Here is a 20031-nt window from a genome sequence, read left to right on the forward strand (position 1 = left end):
ATATGATGTTTTCAGAGGGATGTCTTAGAAGGAATAAAGAAGTGAGGTTTCTCTAGTTGTCCAAGATTCTTTGGTGTTTATGACAAAGCATTTTTCACAATAATTTAATTGTGAATTGGACTTGAAATTTGCTCACTCTTGAGTAGCCATGTTTAAAAGTCATCCTGTTCCGCATAGTTAAAATAATTTTAGAAAGGGCAGAAATAATGGTGGAAACCTTGTGAACTTGCTGAAATGTAGACGCCCCGGAAAAGCTGTTGCATTAACTTTCCAACCAAGTTCTTCCTGCAGAAATACATACAGTGCTGATGATATCCAAGGGGATCAGATGTAAATTCTAGAACCCCTACTGCTTCACAGTTGAGGGAGGAAAGGTTATCCTTAACCTTTAAGCAGTTAAGTCATTGGTGATGAATTTCCCATCAGGCATGAAAAAGAGAGTGATTACTGTGGCTCACACCCCTGAGGTAAGTTGGAGGTTACAGGAACTTTTCATGTCCCTCAGGAGTGTGATTAAGCAAACCTTCACATAAAAGTTTGCAGGCACTGAAACGTGGTTACTGTTTTCGTATTCTGGAAAAGATAGTAACTCCATTTGGAGATATGGTCAGTTAGAGACAACTGCTGATTATCGGAGCCTTGTATTTGTTGGGAATTGTTTTTCAGCATTTGTTTGACTCAGCATATCAATTTTTTTTTTTTTTTTTTTTTTTTTTGGACAGGCAGAGTTAGACAGTGAGAGAGAGAGAGACAGAGAGAAAGGTCTTCCTTTTCCGTTGGTTCACCCCCCAAATGGCTGCTATGGGCGGTGTGCTGCGCCAGTGCAAAGCCAGGAGCCAGGTGCTTCCTCCTGGTCTCCCATGGGGTGCAGGGCCCAAGCACTTGGGCCATCCTCCACTGCCTTCCTGGGCCACAGCAGAGAGCTGGACTGGAAGAGAAGCAACCGGGACAGAATCCGGTGCCCCAACCGGGACTAGAACCTGGGGTGCCGGCGCCTCAGGCGGAGGATTAGCCTAGTGAGCCGTGGCGCCGTCCGAGCATAGAAATTTTTAAAAATATATTACAAAATAAAACCTGCAATATATGTTTCTAAGGGACCAGATGCAAAATTAATAGGCAGATCTTCTCAAATAGGAAGATAGGACATTGCTGACACAACTTAGGTGTTCGTACTTACATCTGGTTTTATCTTGGGAATTTTCACAGAAAAGGGATGTTAAAATTGGTGTTCGCATCTTTTCTTTGCCCGTACTTTGTCTTGATCAAGTCATTTAACTCTCCTGTTTCGTTCTTCCTTTTCAAAAATGCTAAAATGAACCTGGATACTAACCAGGAGGGTCTGAGGCTCTTCTAGTTTTAAGACTCTATCATTTTCTTAACCAAAGGTTTGATTCAATTCATTTCTTTTAAAGATTTTATTTATTTATTTGACAGGTAGAGTTACAGACTGAGGGAGAGGCAGAGAGAAAGGTCTTCCATCCATTGGTTCACTTCCCAAATGGCCACAGTGGCAGAAGCTGGGCCAACCTGAAGCCAGGAGCTGGAACTTCTTCTGGATCCCACACATGGATGCATGGGCCCAAGCAGTTGGGCCATCTTCTACTGTTTTCCCAGGCCATAGCAGAGAGCTGGGTGGATCAGGACATGAACCACTGTCCATTTGGGATGCTGGAACTGCAGGTGGAGGCTTAGTGTACTACTCCACAGTGTCGACCCCATTTCAATTCAGTCAATAGTCATTAAGTAGTTGTCAAGAACTCAGTCCCTACAAGTAATTCAACGTAGGTATATGGAATGCAGAGAAAGGCTGTACTCTCAGCTCTCAGGAAACTCCAGGTTGGGATGGGGGAGTATTGCAGAAGTAAGACGAATGAGGCATGTAACAACCAACCCCAATGGATGTGTTGGGTTCTAGGATAGACTTACTGTGGAAGTCCAGCCTAGAGTCTCCCCAAGATGCCAGTTTTGCCACCCCTGGATTTTACATTAGCTTTCCCTGTTGTACTGAAGAGCTGTCATTTATCATTAGTTTCTGTACAGTTATTTTCCTTACGCTCCCTGAGGACTCAGATAGGCAGTACTGTTTACCATGGCACGCCCAAGACCTTAACAAGGGGCTTGCAGACAGCAGGCATTTCATAAAGATCCAGCTGATGGCAGGAGTTGACTGCACATGGCATGATGGACAGGAGCAGTGGGTGTGAGTCAAGTGGAGTCCTAAGAAGGCCTAGGAAAGCAAGAGTAGGCAGTGTGTAGGTTCTGCTCCAAACATGGAGTCAAGGCTCAGACCACATGGAAGCACCCCGTGTGGAAGATGCCTGGGCCTGGCTGCAGGTGTCCCGGGGGGTGGGGGTGGGGGCGCGGTGAGTGTATGGGTGGTAAGAAATTGAAAGCAGATCTTGGGCTGTGCACTCGGGGATATCCCTGGTGTCCCTGAAGGGTAGAGGTCTGGCAGGTGATCTGTGTAACTTGTGTGCACTGTGCTAGAGACTGGGGAAGTACAGGTGAGCATACAGCTATTATTTGACAGTTATTGGTCCTCCCACCCACATAGGAAACCTGGGAGAAGCTCCTGGCTTTGGATCGCCCCAGCTCCGGCTGTTGTGGCCATTTGGGGAGTGAACCAGCGCATGGGAGATTCTCACTCTCTCTGCCTCTGCCTCTGCCTCTCTATAACTCTGCTTTTCAGATAAAATAAATAAATATTCTTTTAAACATTAGTGAATTTGTGATGGTATTTTAACTTGTATAACTTAAATTACAACAGTAGCACATAAAGGCCTGAGAAACTGGACTTTAAAAAGGGATTGTGCTGCTACAGTGTGGATACTGGAAAGCCGGTAAAAGCGGCTCTTCATAAGGAATTCACCGTCAGTTCTGTGGTAGCAGCAGGAAGACGGATTCAAGTTGAGAACTCAGAATCGGCCCCTGTGAGGATGGCCCCCACTGCAACACTGAGAACCAGCCTTTTTCTGAGCAGTAGCCTGAAAAGACAAGTGAATGACTAAAGTGACTGATTCTTCCTGTGAGCACCGTGAATGCACACATACGTGAATATTCTTACATTTCTAATCTTACATTTGCTCTTTCTGTTTACATTATTTTCTTTGTCTTCATATTCCATTCTGTTTCTTTTTGTTTTGTTTTGTTTTATCCTCTTCAACTTATGACCCTTCAATTTGAAATTGAATTTGGGCTGTAAGTTGACTCCCTGAATCTTTTCTTCACAAGCCTTCTTTGTATTTTCTAGAAGAAAAAAGATTAACCGGGGTTTCCAAAATAAACGCAAAGATTGTGATTAAAACTGAATTAGAATCTTTATTCTCTAGTATTTGCTAATAGTAAAATAAATAGCTCAGTCTTAAAGGAGCTTTAATTTAAGTCCTGGAGCCTTTGAGAACCCTTGGATTTTAATTAAAGAAACACGGAATACCATCACTTTCTGTTTGTCGGTGGAAAAAATATGTATTTTTAAATTTTCAAAGCTTAGCCGGCGGCACATGGAGTGCATATGTTGGCATTCAGAATTTGGGGAACACAAATGGATTCAGATGTTTAGGCCCTTTGTCTCGGCTCACCTCGCCAGCTGAGCGTGGCACAGTCCAAATAGAGTTTTTGAAAACACAGCAGCTAGAGTTACTTCTAAAGCACTCTCTTGGGGACTGATAAGTCAATCTCTGTTTATGTAATGAAATCAGGGAGCAAGGGGTCTGCCGTAGTGCTTTGCGGATGGGATTCCATTGGTGTTGTCTTTCAGGGAGAAGACTGGATTTAATAAGCCCTTCTTCTTGCCCGCTTTCTCTGGGGCTGCAGCCACTCTCATGGATGATTTTGAACTGTTTTTGTTTACATGGTGTTAGAGCTTCCCTTTAAGCAATCAGTTTTAGTAAAACCAGTGGGCTTATTGTGGAAAATGGGATGCTGATACTGACGTTACCTGCTGACAGACTTGAATAGCTAGTTAATCTTCTCTGTTCAGTGCTACTGGTGTTCTCTGTGTGTGTGTGTGTGTGTGTATTTTTGGTGTACTTAAATTTTAATTTAACTTGAGTTTTCAAAACAAACTCTGCTGGTTTAGCCTCTTCTCAAAATACTCTTACAATCCTCCCTATTATACAAAATATTTATAAAGTATTCTAAAGAGTGAAATCTCATAAAGGCCTTGGTTCAGGACCAGAGTTCAAAGGAAAGTCCGTTTGGTTTTGATTTGAAAACTGTAAAAACAAAATACTCTCAGAATGGCAGGGTGTGAATTGGTGACTTCAGTTTTATTGCAGTCGGCCAAGCCCACCCCACATGTTTCCAATTAAAAGCCAGGAATGCTAACTTGGATGAATATCATAGGAAAGCATTTCTTTTCTCTGATTTTTTTTTCCTGAGACAAATAGCAAACTCTCAAATCTCTTAACTTTAATTAAAGAAGTAACTTCTTACTCACGTGTTGTTTAAACTTATACACAGAAAAGCACACAATTCAAAGGGATTGTAACATCCAGAAAGCATTCATGCATGTCAGGTTTGCAAACATGTAGACCCAAACACATGGGGGTGCACATGGGTCTTCTTACGAGGGCGCAAAGAAGAAGAAAGATTTTTAAAAGATTTTAGGGTCTTTTGGAAATTAAAATAATTTACTTCTGGATTTATTATATTTAGAGTGGGTCTTTTGACCCTGTAAGTTTGTTTTAAAAGGGGTGGTTAGTAGTTTCAGTGTTCTGCAGGATTATTATTATAGGGACTTTTCCATTATAATGTATATAATATGTTGGGTTTTTAAAACATCTCTGATCAGTTGTGCATTTAGTTATAAGAAAAAATTCTGTGGAAATCTAGAAAGATGTAATAAGACAAAAGAAAGTATAATGAAAAATAGTTCAAAAACCATAGGTTTCATAATTTCTGCAGATTAAAGCCAGGTTATAGATGGATCCATCCATGTACTTGAAAGCTGCTTGGAATATGTCAGTCTGAATTAAGAGGAAAGATATTGGTAATAAATTTGAATTTATGAAATTGGCATTTGTTCAGAGAGGAGATGGAGTCTCTTTACAGCTGACCTAACACTAGCGTTTTACGTGTAAAGCTAAAGATAGATGTGTGTTTGAAACTCGCCCAAACCGTAGACGCAGGACCACATACTAGCTGCAGAAATGAACCAGTTGTTTCTCATTTCATCTCCTACTTGGTGACGTTTTGATGGACAGTGCGTTTGGGAGCTCAGGAGGGAGTCCGCTGTACAGGGCTTGGATCTGTGTTTGCGGTTGGCGAGTACCTAAATTTTTTTTTTTTTTTTCTAAACGTGATTCCACTTGCCTTTAAGATACGCAGTAGAAAGGCCCTTCTCACTACTCCAGAGAAATCTGATTCCTTCTTCTTTGTGCCCAGTCTCCTCTTTTCCCTCTCCCCACAGCAGACCGTGAGCATGTGGCAGGTTTATCTCACCTTCTTGAGCAGAGTCCTCTGGATCTGAGTGATGAGTTTTGTTTAAAAAAAGAAAAAAGAATTATTTATGTTCTTGAAAGGCAGAGTTAGAGAGAAACAGAAACCTTCCATTTGCTGGTTCACTCCCCAGGTGGCAGCAACAGCTAGGAGTGGGCCAGGCTGAAGCAGGTGCTATCCTCCACTTCTTTCCCAGATGTCTTAGCAGGGAGCTGGATAGGAAGTAGAGCTCATATGGGATATGAGAGTTGCAGGTGGTGGCTTAACCCACTACACCACAATGCTGACCTCTGGAGTGTTGATTCTAAGATTTTAGAAGTTACCTTAAAACTTCAAATAATTGTGAATATTTGTAGATATTGGTGTGGAATGAGAATGGAATTAAGAGTCTAGTTTGGGGGCTGGCACTGTGGCGTAGCGGATAAAGCTGCCACCTGCAGTGCCAACATACTACATGGATGCCAGTTTGAGTCCCTGCTGTTCCACTTCTAATCCAGCTCTCTGCTATGGCCTGGGAAAGCAGTACTAGATGGTCCAAGTCCTTTGGCCCCTACACTCTAGTAGCAAGACCTGGAGGAGGCTCCTGGCTCCTGATCGTTGCAACTCCGACTCTTGCATCCAGTTGGGGAGTGAACCAGCAGATGGAAGACCTCTCTCTCTCTCTCCCTGTCTCTCCTTCTTTCTCTGTGTAACTCTTTCAAATAAATAAATCTTAAAAAAAAAAAAAAGTCTAGTTTGGAGTTCCTCTCTGCTATTGTATGATCTTGTTCTGCCTGTAATAGAAATTACATAGGTTTTCATGACCTTAAATTGTCAGGAGACATAGGTGGTGACACGGAATGGTTATGAGTCTACCATGTTCTTGACAAACACAGTGGAAATCTTCATTATCATCATTGTTAACCGCTAATTGATGAAGAGGCCCTTCCTCGAGTCGCATGTCCCTTGTTCGTTCGTCCCTCCCTCCCTTCCATCCTTCCTTTCTTCCTTCTTTGAAAGACAGAGTTACAAAGAGAGGTAGAGACAGAGAGAGAGGTCTTCCATCTGCTGGTTCACTCCCTAGATGGCGGCAATGGCCGAAGCTGTGCCAGTCTGAAGGGGCCCAAGGACTTGGGCCATCCTCTGCTGCTTTCCTAGGCCATAGCAGAGAGCTGGATTGGAAGAGGAGCAGCTGGGGATAGAACTGGCGCCCATATGGGATGCCGGCGCTTCAGGCCAGGGTTTTAACCCACTGCGCCACAGTGCCGGCCCTTCCCTTGTTTCTTAAGCAGTAAGAAAAGCTGTGCTTCCTGTTAGACAAGAAGTATACACCAGTGACAGAAAGAAGTATTTTTAGCTTTGAGGGAAAAAACTAAATTGACAGGAGGCAGTGGTTTCTAACCTTCTTGATTTTGAAAATCTTTTTTTTTTTTATTAAACTTTTATTTAATGAATATAAATTTCCAAAGTACAGCTCATGGGTTACAATGGCTTCCCCCTCCCAAAACTTCCCTCCCACCCACAACCCTCCCCTTTCCCGCTCCCTCTCCCCTTCCAATCACATCATGAATCATTTTCAATTCTCTTTATATACAATTTCTGTAACTCTTACATATATCTTCATGATAATATGCTTGGTGACAATTGTCTGAATTTCCAGAGGTTGAGAACTGTTCTTGCACTGTAAGAGTACTTGGATGGCGGTGCTGCATCACAAGTGGAGAAGTGAGAAGACAGTGACTGACTCAGGCACTGTGTGCAGAGAGGGCAGGCAGAAGTGGTGTTGGTGAGGTGTACTGGATCCGTGGCTCACTCTTCTAACAGTTACTTATGCAAGTTTTGGTACACAGAATTGGTGACCATATCAGACTAGAGTCTCTGAACTTGCATCCTAACAGCAGTTCCCTAGAGATGGAAATAAACAAGAGAATGAACATGAATGTTGGAAAGTGATAAGCCCGGTAGATGTGCCTGGGAGAGCAGCAAAAATCTATCTTTTCTTTTTTTTTAAAAGACTGGCTGACTTAATTTGAAAGGCAGAGTGACTGGTGGGGTGGGTGGTGGGGGGGAAGAGACAGAGAGAGATCTTCTATCTGCTGGTTCGCTCCCCAAACGGCCGAAACAGCAAAGGGTGGGCCAGATAGAAGCCAGGAGCATGGAACTCCATCCGGGTCTTACATGTGGGTCTTCTGCTGCTTTCCCAGGTGCATTAGCAGGGAGCTGGTTCTGAAGTGGTGGAACAGCCAAGACTCAAACCAGCACCCATATGGGATGCCAGCAACACAGGCGGCAGCAGCTGAACCTGTTGCACCACGAGGGTGTCTCCTGAAAACAAAGAGTTCTATCGAGTTGCATCTTAACTGAGAAAAAGTGTCTGTGCTTTCATGAATATTTGTTTAGGTATTTTGCTAAAATTGCGAATCATGAAATCAGATGTTTCCGCTTTTATACTCTTGCAGTACCACTGTTCACCATTATTTAGTATGAGATGATAGTGAGGTGGTGTTAACATCCGGCCCTCAAAATAAATGTTGTCTTTAGGCCAAATTCTGTTATATTTTGTTGAATTAAGATACTTTCCATATATTTTATTTTATGGTTCTTTTATAGGGAAGAAAATTAAATCAATATGATAATACTGTTCAGATTATGGTCTGAAGCGTGCAAGTGAGAAGAATGCCTTTGTTCCTTCCATTGACCAGAACCCAAAGCTGTGTGATCTCTCCTGGAAGATGCAGTCTCTAATAGGACTAGGACAGGAAGTGCGCTTCTCTAAGGGTTTCCCCCAGTGTTCAGATTTAACTTTGGTATTTCCTAGACTTTCATTCTATGACAACCCAGTAAAATTGATTGAAATATGATGTAGCCACTTAATCTCTTTCTCTAGTGGGGGAAAGTGTAGTGTAATTTGGGTTTTACACAGTCTAAGTGGTTTTCATTAAAGACAGATTCATTGAATATTACAGCCATATTGTGAGCAAACATTAACTCTTTGACAGCTCAAGATATTTTCCTTTGTTTTGTTTTCCATTTTCAAAATAGTTTGTTAACAGTTGCAGAAGTAATATTTGGTGAAGTTTTGAATCATGGGATTTACTGAATTCACTTCACTTTGAGCACTTTGAATAGAGACGCTACCCCGCACCAAAAATGTTTAATTTAATAAAGAAAATTAAGCATCGTTCGTGTGTTTCTAGGATTTTTCAGAGTCAGTTTTTGCCATTTCCAGACTTCTCCTCGTGCCCTGCAGTGCCCTCCAAGGAGCCTCCCCGCCCGAGAGGGGCTGGAGGGGCTGGGTGTGTGCTGCTTGCTGGCTGGGCTTGTGAGGCACTGCAGAGGAGCCCAGAGCTCGTCTTCCAAAACTACTCACACTGAGAGAACTCCTCGAAGAACCGGAGATAAGCCCTATCAGACCATGATGTTTTCAAAATGTTGAGTACTTTAGAAATCTGTGGTAACTTGGATTCCTTCTTACTTACACAAAGCACCCTAGGAAAGAATCTGTTTTTACCTCATTGTTCCAATCTGAATGAATGTACTTAGAGGTTGATTAAATATTTTTTCTTCTTACCAGGGGGAAATATGCCCAAATCCTTAAGTAATTACATTCTTAGTATGAACATTTCTGCTTTTTATTTTTTTTTAAAACAGGAGCTAAAAAGGCAGGGTAACTGTGAAACCCCTGTATATTTCATTTGTTTGATGGTGACTTTAAATTGAGCTTTAAGAACTATGTTCACTTAGCTTTCAACCAGCTTAGTTTAGAAAGTATAACGTTTCAAAGTGGTTTATTTCATAAAACTCTGCATTCTTTGATCACTTGGGAAAATATTTGAAGCATTGAAATAAGCTTAGACTTAGGAGAAAAAATGTTTTGACTTAAGCCAAAAATCTGATTTCAGATGAGCAGAAACTGCAATGTGTACATTTATGGTCAGTGAAATAAACTAAATATTTAAAGAATTAAAAATCAAATACCTAACTCATTTATGAATAAGCATGTATTTCCTTTGCCCTCAGTATATTTTTATGTGTACCTTTTGTGCAGCTGTCACTCCCATGGATTGTGAATTATCTGGAAGTATTTTGTTCCAGGACATGGTGCCTGTCCCATAGTAAACATCAGTGGATGTTCACGGACGCCATCATTGTTCAGGTGGCTGTTGATGTATCTGCAGATGACATCTGTACAGAACATGTTAATAAGAAAGACTGAGACCATTTTCATGCTAAGTACTAAAAATTGAGGCATGAGCCTTTTTCTCCTGAATATTTGACCTGTGTATGTTAGCTGACAACATTAGATTAGATAATGGTGCCATTTTTTTCAAGATTTATTTAGTTATTTGGAAGAGTTAGAGAAAGGGAGAGAGAAAGGTCTTCCATCTGCTGATGTACTCTCCTGGTGGTTGCAGTGGCCAAGGCTGGGCGAGCATGAAGCCAGGAGCCAGGAGCTTCATCTTTGCTCTCACACCAGTTGCACCATCTTCTGCTTTCCCAGACCATTAGCAGGGAGCTTGGTCAAAAGTGGTGTGGCTCGGACATAAACTGGCACCCATACTTTACTCACTATGCCCCATGCTGGCCCTTTGTTGTTGTTTTAAAGAGTTCTGGAGAGAGGTAGAGACAGAGAGAGGTCTTCCATCAGCTGGTTCACTCCCCAGATGGCTGCAGTGACTGGAACTGATCCAATCTCAACACAGGAGCCAGGAGTTTCTTCCGGATCTCCCACGTGGGTTCTAGGGGGCAAGAACTCAGGACATCCTCTGCTGCTTTCCGAGGTGTATTAGCAGGGAGCTGGGTCGGAAGTGGAGCAGCCTGGACTCGGAACAGCACCCATATAGGATGCCAGTGCTGCAGGCTGGGGTTTTAACCAGCTGCGCCAGAGTGCTGGCCCCTCCTTGTTGTGTTTTTAACTTAAGATGATTCATATATTCTTTTTTAAGAGACGTTTGTAGAATTCTCTCCATTTGCAGTCTGCCATCACAATAGTCAAGATATGGCATTCCGTTTTTGTTACTGTTTCCTTATGGTGATAATATTTTCTACTAATACAGAGTCTTAGAATAATTAAAAAGGGTCAGAAAATTCTACAAATGAGTGTTGAGGGGAGACTAGATCTACCAGATGTCAAAATATATTAAGCTTTAATAGTTCAAACTGAGGCATTGGCAAATGAGCAGACAGAGAGGTTGGTATGCCTAGAGAAACAGTCCAGAAGGGGGTGTAGATGGGAGTTTAGTGAGTTGTAAAGAGGACTTAAAATCAGTAGGTGAAATGAAGATCGTTCACAAAACGATCCCGAGGCCACTGAATAAACATCTGAAAGAAATTAGGTTGGATCTTTTATACTCTTCCCGAATAAATTCCAGATGGGACATAAATGTAAACGTGAAACGAGGAAAGTATTAGAAAAGACACGAAAGTATGTTTTTATACTCTTAGGGTGGCCTTTTTAATTTTCTTGCAAAAATCCCATTTGCCGTTTTAAAAAATGATAAATTTCTCCATAATTTCCAAGTGACAGAAGCATATGATATTCAAAGTCAGAAGACAAATAATTAAGAAAACACAATATACTTTATAAACAGTTAATTTCCTTAATATATAAAGAGTTTCTTCAATGGACAAGAAAATATCAACAAGTTTCGACAAAGGTGGACCAACTTTATAAAAAAGGAAATATAAATTCCTTTAAATGTGAAAAAATATATAACACAAATGAAAACCACAGTGAATTGCCATTTTTTGGATTTGCAGAGACTTAACTGTCTTGTAAAGGGAAAGTTAATACTTGGATAGTTAATACAATGCTGATAGAAATGTAACACAGCACAGCCTCTATGAAAAAATATTTGTTATGTCCAAAGTTAAAGTCTTGTCCAGTAATACTAATTCAAAGAATTTATCTAGGATACGTTCTCAAATGACTGATGTACAAGAGTGTGTATATTTTATTAAGTGGTTCTACCATTTTAAACCAGCAATATTTAAGGTCTACATAGTCTAAATCTTTGCCAAAACTTGTTCTTTTCCATCTTTTAAAATTTTCGCCATTCTGTAGGATGTGCACTTTTTACTAGTTATGGTTTTAATTTGCATTTCTGTTAACTGATAATGTCAGACATCTTTTAATGTGCTTAGTAGGCATTCATGTATCCATGACAATGTATCTAAGCTGTTTACCTTTCCTATTTTAAAGTGGGTTACTTGTTTTGTTAAAATTCTTTGTATGTTTTGGATATAAGGCTCTGTTCTAATAATTGTGAATATTCTCTCCTTTAACTTTTCTATTTAATTTTCTTAATTTGTTTTAAAAACTGTAATTTTGTTAAAGTTCATTTCGTCATTTTTTCTCTTTTATGTTTGTGCTTTTCATGTATAAAAAATCTTCAAATATTCCAAAGTCAAGAAAAATTACACCTTTTTGGAAGTTCTATATATTTGACTCTTATATTTAGGTTTTTAAAACTCAGATTTTCAAAGTGGCCCGTAGTTGAAAAGGAAAAAAGATTTAAAATCCGTGCTTTAGGCTGCTGTCTGGTTTCCCATATTATTTATTAATAATATTTTTTTTTATTTTTATTTTTTTATTTTTTTTATTTTTGACAGGCAGAGTGGACAGTGAGAGAGAGAGAGACAGAGAGAAAGGTCTTCCTTTTGCCGTTGGTTCACCCTCCAATGGCCGCCGCGGTAGGCGCGCTGCGGCCGGCGCACCGCGCTGATCCGATGGCAGGAACCAGGTGCTTCTCCTGGTCTCCCATGGGGTGCATAGCCCAAACACTTGGGCCATCCTCCACTGCACTCCCTGGCCACAGCAGAGAGCTGGCCTGGAAGAGGGGCAACCGGGACAGGATCGGTGCCCCGACCGGGACTAGAACCCGGTGTGCCGGCGCCGCAAGGCGGAGGATTAGCCTGTTGAGCCACGGCGCCGGCCTATTAATAATATTGACAGCTTTATAGCAAGTCATCCCTTTACCCCAATAAAACAATTCTCAACAAGAATGACATTACTTCTGATAAGACAGATAGCCTGGGAATATCTACCTTTACTGTACATCTGAAATAAATCATTAATTCACTGTTTTTTTTAACAATGTTTATTTGTAAAAGTGAAAACATTTCATGTATTTCCTATATACAGATTTAGGAGCATAGTGATACTTCCCACACCACCCTTCCTCCTCTTTTTAATTTTTACAGTGACATACTTTTGGTTTATTTTATAATCATAAGTTTAACCCTCCATTAAATAAAGAATTCAAACAATAATAAGAAGAAAAACGTTGTTCCACAACAGTAGAGATAAGGTCTGTAAACAATAATCAGTTCTCAAAATGTCAGTTTTGCTCATACACATTACTAAGTTACCACAGGTCAATATTCAAGCTCAGTATTCAAGGTCAAGGGAACCATGTTTTTTGTCTTTTTTGAACTGTCTTGTTTCACTAAATAAATGTGATGTTTTCCAGTTTCAGCCATTTTGTTGCAAAACACAGGATTTCTTTCTTTTTTATGACTAATATTTTAGAGTGTTATATACCACATTTTCTATATCCAGTCATCTGATTGATTCCATATCTTAGCTATTGTGAGTTGAGCTGCAATAAACATAGGGGTCCAGATAACTTTCAGATGATGATTTCATTTCATTTGGGCAAATTCCCAGGAGTGGGATGGCTGGGAAATATGGTAGATCTATTGTCAGGTTTCTGAGGAATCTCCACACTGTCTTCCACAGTGACTCTGCTAGTTTGCATTCCCGCTAACAGTGGATTAGGGCACCTTTTCCCCCATATCCTCATCAGCATTTATTTATTTATTTATTTATTTTATTTCTGTATGAGAGCCATGGTAACTGGGCTGAGGTGAAATCTGATTGTGGTTTTTATTTGCATTTCCCTGATGGCTAGTTGCAGACTTGTCCTGTGAGGCCCACTCACTGTTGGGACGATGAGGCTACGGCGTTCTTCGACCAAGGGCAAGTTTTGGTGAACATGTCCATTCATTAGCAATCAGGTACACGCTGCAAAGGGCAGGCAGAAGGGGTGTAGCTAGCACAGGGTAACACTAATTCTGTAGGATAAAGCCAGTGCCTCATAGAAAGAGTTTGGGAGAATTCCCTCCTTTCAATTGTTTTGAATAGTTCGAAAAGAATTGGAGTTAGTTCTTTAAAAGTTTGGTGGAATTTGGTGGTGAAGCCATCCGGTCGTGGGCTTTTCATTGTTGGGAGGGTTTTATTACTGATTCAGTCTCTGTCTTGATTATTGGTCTGTTTAGGTTTTCAGTGTCTTCATGCCTCAATTTTGGTAGATGGTATGTATCCATTAATCTATCATTTCTTCTTTGTTTCCTGATTTGATGGCATAGAGCTCTTTGAAGTAAATTCTGATGATTCTTTTTTTATTTTTGTGGTGTCGGTTACATTTCCTTTTTCATCCCTGATTTTATTAATTTGGGTCTTTTCTCTCTTTTTTATTTTTGTTTTTTGATTAGTTGGGCCAATAGTGTATCAGCTGTGTTTATTTCTTTAAAAAAAAAAAAAAAAGAAGAAGAAGAAGAAACCAGCTCTTCATTTCACTGATCTTTTGTATTTTTTGTTTCAATTTTGTTTATTTCTTCTCTAATTTTAATTATTTATTTCCTCCTACTAATTTTAGGTTTGGTTTGTTGTTTTCTTAGTCCTTGAGGTGGATTGATAATTTCTTGATATAGACACTAATTGCTATAAACTTTCCTATTAACTGGCTTTTGCTGTATCCTGTAAGTTTTGATATGTTGTATGAATTTTCATTCATTTCCAGAAATTTTTTTATTTCCCTTTTGATTTCTTGTGTGACTCTATTCAAGAAGGATTTCAGTCTCCATGTGTTTTCATATTTTCTAGAGATTCTTAAGTTGTTAATTTCCAGCTTTATTCTTTTGTGATCAGAAAAAGTGCATCATATGATTCAATTTTTTTAATTTGCTGAGTTTTGCTTTATGGCCTAGCAAATGGCCTATCCTAGATAAGTTCCACACACTGATGAAAAGAATGTTTATGCTTCAGCTGTAGGATGAAGTATTCTGTAGATATCAATTATGTCTGTTTGGTCCATGGTGTCAATTAGCTCTGTTGTTTCTTTGTTGATTTTCTGTCTGGTTGATCTGTGCATTGATGGAAGTGAGGTGTTGAAGGTCCCCATTGCTACTGTGACAGAGTCTACAGCTCCCTTTATACCATCAACGTTTGGTTTAGATAGGCAGGTGCGCTGGCATTGAGTACATATATATTTATTGTAGTCACATCTTCCTGTTGATTCATCCCTCAGTGATTACATCGTGTCCTTTTTTTTTTTTTTTTTCTGTTTTAACAGTTTTGTCTGACATTAGGATGGCTACACCTCATTTTTGCTTTCCAATAGCATGGAATAACTTTTTCCATCCTTTCACTTTCAGTTTGTGTGTATCTTTGTTGCTGAGGTATGTTTTTTTGTAGGCAGCAAATGGATTGATTTAAAATTTATTCAGCCAGCTCCGTCTTTTAATGGAAGAATTTGGGCCATTTACTTTCAGAGTTACTGTTGAGAAGTAACAACATGGTCCTACCATTTTTCCATAAATATTGCTATAGTTTGCTTTGGCTTTCCTTTGTACTTTTATTAGGTTTTCTGCCTTCACCTTCTTTCATAATGATGACTGTTCTCTGTGTCTTTGTATAGCACCTCCTCAAAGCATCATTTGTAAGGCTGAATAAGTAGTTACAAATTCTCTCAGTTTCTGTTTGGTGTGGAAGGTCTTTATTGTCACTCCGTTCTCTCCAAGCCTGTAGGATTGCTGCTGAGGAGTCAGCTGTCAGTCTAATCGGGGATCCTGTGAACGTGACCTGGCGTTTCTCTCCTGCATGGTCTAGAATGTTTTCTTTATGTTTTACTGCTGAATGTTTGACTGCAGTGGATCATGGCGAAGATCTTTTCTGATTATGTCTTTTAGGAGTTCTGTGTGCTTCCTGTACTTGCATGTCCCTTTCTTTCTCCAAATTAGGGGAGTTTTCTGTCATTATTTCACTGAATAGGTCTTCTTATCCATTCTCTTTCCACACCTTCAGGAACTCCTAAGACCTGTATGAGGAGTCATTTGATAGTATCTCATAAATCTCGAACACTGTGTTTAATTTTTCTAATTTCTTTTTTTTTCTTCAGTCTAACTTGACTTGAACCTCACATATTGTTTCTTCTGCCTCAGCGAGTCTGTTGTTAGGCTTTCTGCTGTATTTTTTGTTTGCTATATTCAATTCTTCATTCCTTTTTTGTTTTTAAAGATTTATCATATTTATTTGATAGAGTTACAGAGACAGGTAGAGACAGAGAGAGGGGTCTTCCATCCACTGGTTCACTCCCCAGGTGGCCTCAATGGGCAGAGCTGAGCCATTCCGAAGCCAGGAGCCAGGAGCTTCTTCTGGGCCTCCCACGTGGGTGCAGGGGCCCAAGGGCTTGGGCCATCTTCCACTGCTTTCCCAGGCCATAGCAGAGAGCTGGATCAGAAGAGGAGCAGCCGGGACTAGAACCGGCCCATATGGGATGCTGGCGCTTCAGGCCAGAGTGTTAACCCGCTGCGCCACAGTGCCGGCCCCTGAATTCTTCATTTCTAATATTTCAGTTTGGTTTCTCTTCATAATCTCTTATCTCTCAGCAAAATTTTTCATCCATGTCATGTGTGGATTTCTTTAACTCATGAATTTGCTTCTCATTGCTTCTGAGTAATCCTATGATCATTCTTTTGAATTCCTTTTCCAGCATTTCATCAATCTCTTTGTCTTCACATTCTCACATTGAAGTGTTGTGTTCCTTTGGGGGAATCCTGTTGTCTTCCTTGTTCTTATTTCTTGTATTTCTACATTTATTTTTAGGCATTTGTGGAACACTTATTGGTTTTTTTCACTGATGGATTTTATCTGTGACGATGCCTTTGTGGCTCAGTGGAGTGTCTGCTCCTGGAGTGAATACCCAGAGGTGTGTGCTGGGTGCAGCAGGGAGCGCTGGTCCGTGCTCAAGGGTGGGGTTAGAATGCAGGGTGACTCCCAGGTTGTCAGAAGGGGAAGGGTACGATCATACCTGTTGGAGTAATCACACCCTCACCTCCTCTCTTCCAAGGTGATCAGTGCCTGGGGTTAGCCCACAGCGGGTACAACCCTCACCCACACTGCTACATGCTCTGCACAGGGCTCTGTGCAGTCCTCAGTGTGAGCACGGACTCTGCAGTGAGCACCCCAGGGTCTCAGGGAGCTCCGCGCCTCTGATGCCGACACAGAGATTGCCCAGAGACCCAGCTACACCCCCTCCCCTATCCCACAGTCGAGGGTGCAGAGAATCCCCCTCATCCCTACAAGCCTGCCCCGTCCCCGGAGAGAGCCGAGTCATTCCCAGAGCCAGCTGCGTGTGGGTGCTCTGCCTTGGCAGTTTCAGACTGGAGCCTGTGTGATAGGTTGAGAGGGTAGAGCACCCCACCATCCCAAGTGGGTGCCCCGCCCTCATCAAACCTCCCTGCTATACTCACAGTCAGTAGGAAATGCAGATTTTTTCCCCTCTGGTAAAATCTCCTGATTGTGTGTGTAAGAGCCACCGCAGCCTCTACTGTAGTCAAGATGGCACCGTCTTCCCGCCGGTTGCTGGAGCCGATACAGAGGGCTGGGAAGAAAAAAATGTGCTTTTCCTTCGCTGGATTGGGTGGGTACCCTGCTGCCTGCTAGGGCTCCAGGCCAGACTCTGAAGACAGTGTGGTCCACAAGGTTCCCCCTCAGTGGCATGGGCTGCAGCGGCGCTATCACCTCGCCCTCGGAAGCTGGTGTCTCCTCCAGCCCCGGCCGTGGGAGTCCTGTGTGGTGTCTCCCCAGCATCGCTGTTCTTCCGGTAGAGTTTCCGCTGCAGGCTTCTCTCCCACTCTCCCTGGGAATGCTCTTCCTCTGCTGTCCGGCTGTGTGTCCCTGCTCAGAATCAGCACGCCTTTCCCTCTTCAGCCAGTTTGGAATCTGCTCTTGAGTGGTTCTTCTACTAAGGAATCCTGTAGTCGATTTTAATACTAGATTAGTTTGTAGACCCCCTGGGACTTTCCCCTTTCACTGCTGACGTGCAGGTAGTGAGGCATCAGCAGTCAGTGAACAGTCCAGAAAAACTGAGTTCCGGTCTTCATCCCGTCACCCGCTCCTGTTGGAATGTAGGACCACACTCGGTCCGCAAGCCTCTCAGTTCATCCAGAATGAAGCTCGAAACTTGGTCTTTGAGGCCCTGTCCCACACCTCCCATCTTACACTTCCGTGGCTGCAGAGCCCCATTGTTTCCTGGGCCAGCTTCAGCCAAGGCAGCTCTGTGACTTCACTTTAGGTGTTCCCACCCCCCTCCCTCCTGCCCCAGATTTAATCCAGCAGTGTCTTAGGTCCCTGGTAGATCTCCTCCTCTACCTCTCAGCAGGAAGTACTTTCGCTCATGTTTTGTTGTGTTCCGTTTCCCCTGTCTGTGGTGGTCACTTGCTATCTGTGTGGAGCTGCTTGGAGTGCCTTACTGAACAGGCTTGTCCTTGGGCCTCTCGTGGGAGGCAGTGTGCCCCGAAGCAGTGGTCTCGGTAGTGTTTTTCAAACTAGGTTATGACTCATTTGCTATCTGCGAAAATAGCTTTGGTAGTTTGAGAGCATCATTTTTTAAAAATTGAAGTAAAGTAGAAAAGAACATAACACGTGTAAGCGTTTATAAAAGATGCATTTCCAGAAGGTTTTACATTTGCACATACATTTACTGCGTTGTAACATCGAAAGTATTTCTTAGTATGGGTTACAGTAAAAATGCTTAAAAAACATTGCACCAGATTTTATCTTGTATAATTTTTTAATTTTAAAATTTAGAGGTGGGATATTTGGAATTTAATTAAACTCAAAGAGCATAACTTGCTTTCACCTAATTTGTTCCATCCTATTAATTATATGCCACGTTATTTATAAACAAAGGATTCTTTTCATCAGTATCTATTGTATAGCCATTGTTCTACTACTAAATCTGTTGTTTTAGATTTGGGTGTATAATTGGGCTAGAAATACAAGTATAGAAATCATTTTTCTAAAATACAATTTTTGAAGAAAATTTAGAGGATCATCACGGATGTGTCTCTGAAATTTTTCGTATGTTTCTAAAATTTGTCTTTGTTGTATGCTTATCAGTATTGAAGTATACTGGGAAGATAGTACTTTTAAGTACGTTAGACTGGAATAAAGTATTGGAGTACATTTTTAAAGTTCTGAATAAAAACAGTAAAATTTTCACTTTATGAAACATGCTTATTATATACAAGGCTCTAATATTTGAAAAGAAATTTAACTCTTAAATTAAAAATGACTTGACCTTGCTATTTTTAGCAGTCCGCTCAGCGAGAAGCATGTTAACTATTTCTTCAAAAAGAAAATGCAGGCCGGCGCCGTGGCTTAACAGGCTAATCCTCCGCCTAGCGGCGCTGGAACACCGGGTTCTAGTCCCGGTCGGGGTGCCGGATTCTATCCCGGTTGCCCCCTTCCAGGCCAGCTCTCTGCTGTGGCCCGGGAAGGCAGTGGAGGATGGCCCAAGTCCTCGGGCCCTGCACCCGCATGGGAGACCAGGAGAAGCACCTGGCTCCTGGCTTTGGATCAGCACAATGTGCCAGCTGTGGTGGCCATTGGAGGGTGAACCAGCGGTAAAAGGAAGACCTTTCTCTCTGTCTCTCTCTCACTATCCACTCTGCCTGTCAAAAAGAAAAAAAAATAAAGAAAAGAAAATGCATCTGAAGCTGGTAAGTCTGAGAGTTGCTGTGCTCTGTTAGTAAATGCCTCTGCCTTTTTCCTTCCCTTCTCTCTAGGGTCAGTATAGACCTTCTGACTTGTTGTGTCCTGAGACGTACGTTTGGGTACCCATAGAGCAATGCTTACCTTCCCTGGAAACCACCAAGTACTGCCGTTTCAACCAGGACCCAGAAGCAGGTATGTTTGGGGCAGAGCTCCACTGAAAATCGTTGGCTTTATTTTTGCAGTCTGTGTGTGGCTGTGATTCTTAACAAGATCTAGGTAGCTTTTTCCATATAATAACGTGTGCTTGAGTACATGTGTACATGTGTGTGTAAGATTGAGGGAGACACTGCGCATGGCACGCTCACTCATACTCACAGTTTGGCAAGAAATTAAGAAACTTATGTGCATACACTGCTTCCTGACATGGTTCTGTTACGGTAGTTTTTGCATACTTTGAGAGTGGGCACCATTAATCATTTATTTTATAACTGTTCATTGCATAAAAGTCGTTCACTGGCTTGGTTATTTAGCTAAAGAAGATAGAAACGTTGAGTAGTTGTTCTAAATAAAGTCCACTTTTTATGGTAATACTTTCTTTTCTTTTTAGATTTATGTATTTATTTGAAAGGCAGAGTTGGCAGGAGCAGGGGTGTATGTGGAGATATTGTCCACTGGTTCATTCTTCAAATGGCTGCGATGGCTGGGGCTGGGACAGGCCCAAGCCAGGAGCCAGAATTCCGTCCTAGTATCCCATATGGGTGGCAGGACCCCAAAGACTTGGGCTCCCTGGCGATTAGCAGGGAGCTGGATTGGAAATCTAGCAGCCAGGA

At 41.6% G+C, this 20031-nt stretch overlaps 1 protein-coding gene across 7 annotated transcripts in view; it reads left to right on the forward strand.

Annotated features, from left to right (window-relative positions):
* ATE1 (arginyltransferase 1) overlaps nt 1-20031 on the forward strand; it is a 239049-nt gene that overhangs the window by 115267 nt on the left and 103751 nt on the right. For all 7 annotated transcript variants that reach the window (XM_062215033.1, XM_062215034.1, XM_062215035.1 and 4 more), the window contains one exon: nt 19273-19393. In XM_062215033.1, the coding sequence (XP_062071017.1) occupies nt 19273-19393 (121 nt within the window). The remainder of the gene's footprint in view (nt 1-19272; nt 19394-20031) is intronic.

The sequence above is a fragment of the Lepus europaeus genome, chromosome 17, assembly GCF_033115175.1.
Source record: "Lepus europaeus isolate LE1 chromosome 17, mLepTim1.pri, whole genome shotgun sequence".
NCBI lineage: Eukaryota > Metazoa > Chordata > Mammalia > Lagomorpha > Leporidae > Lepus > Lepus europaeus.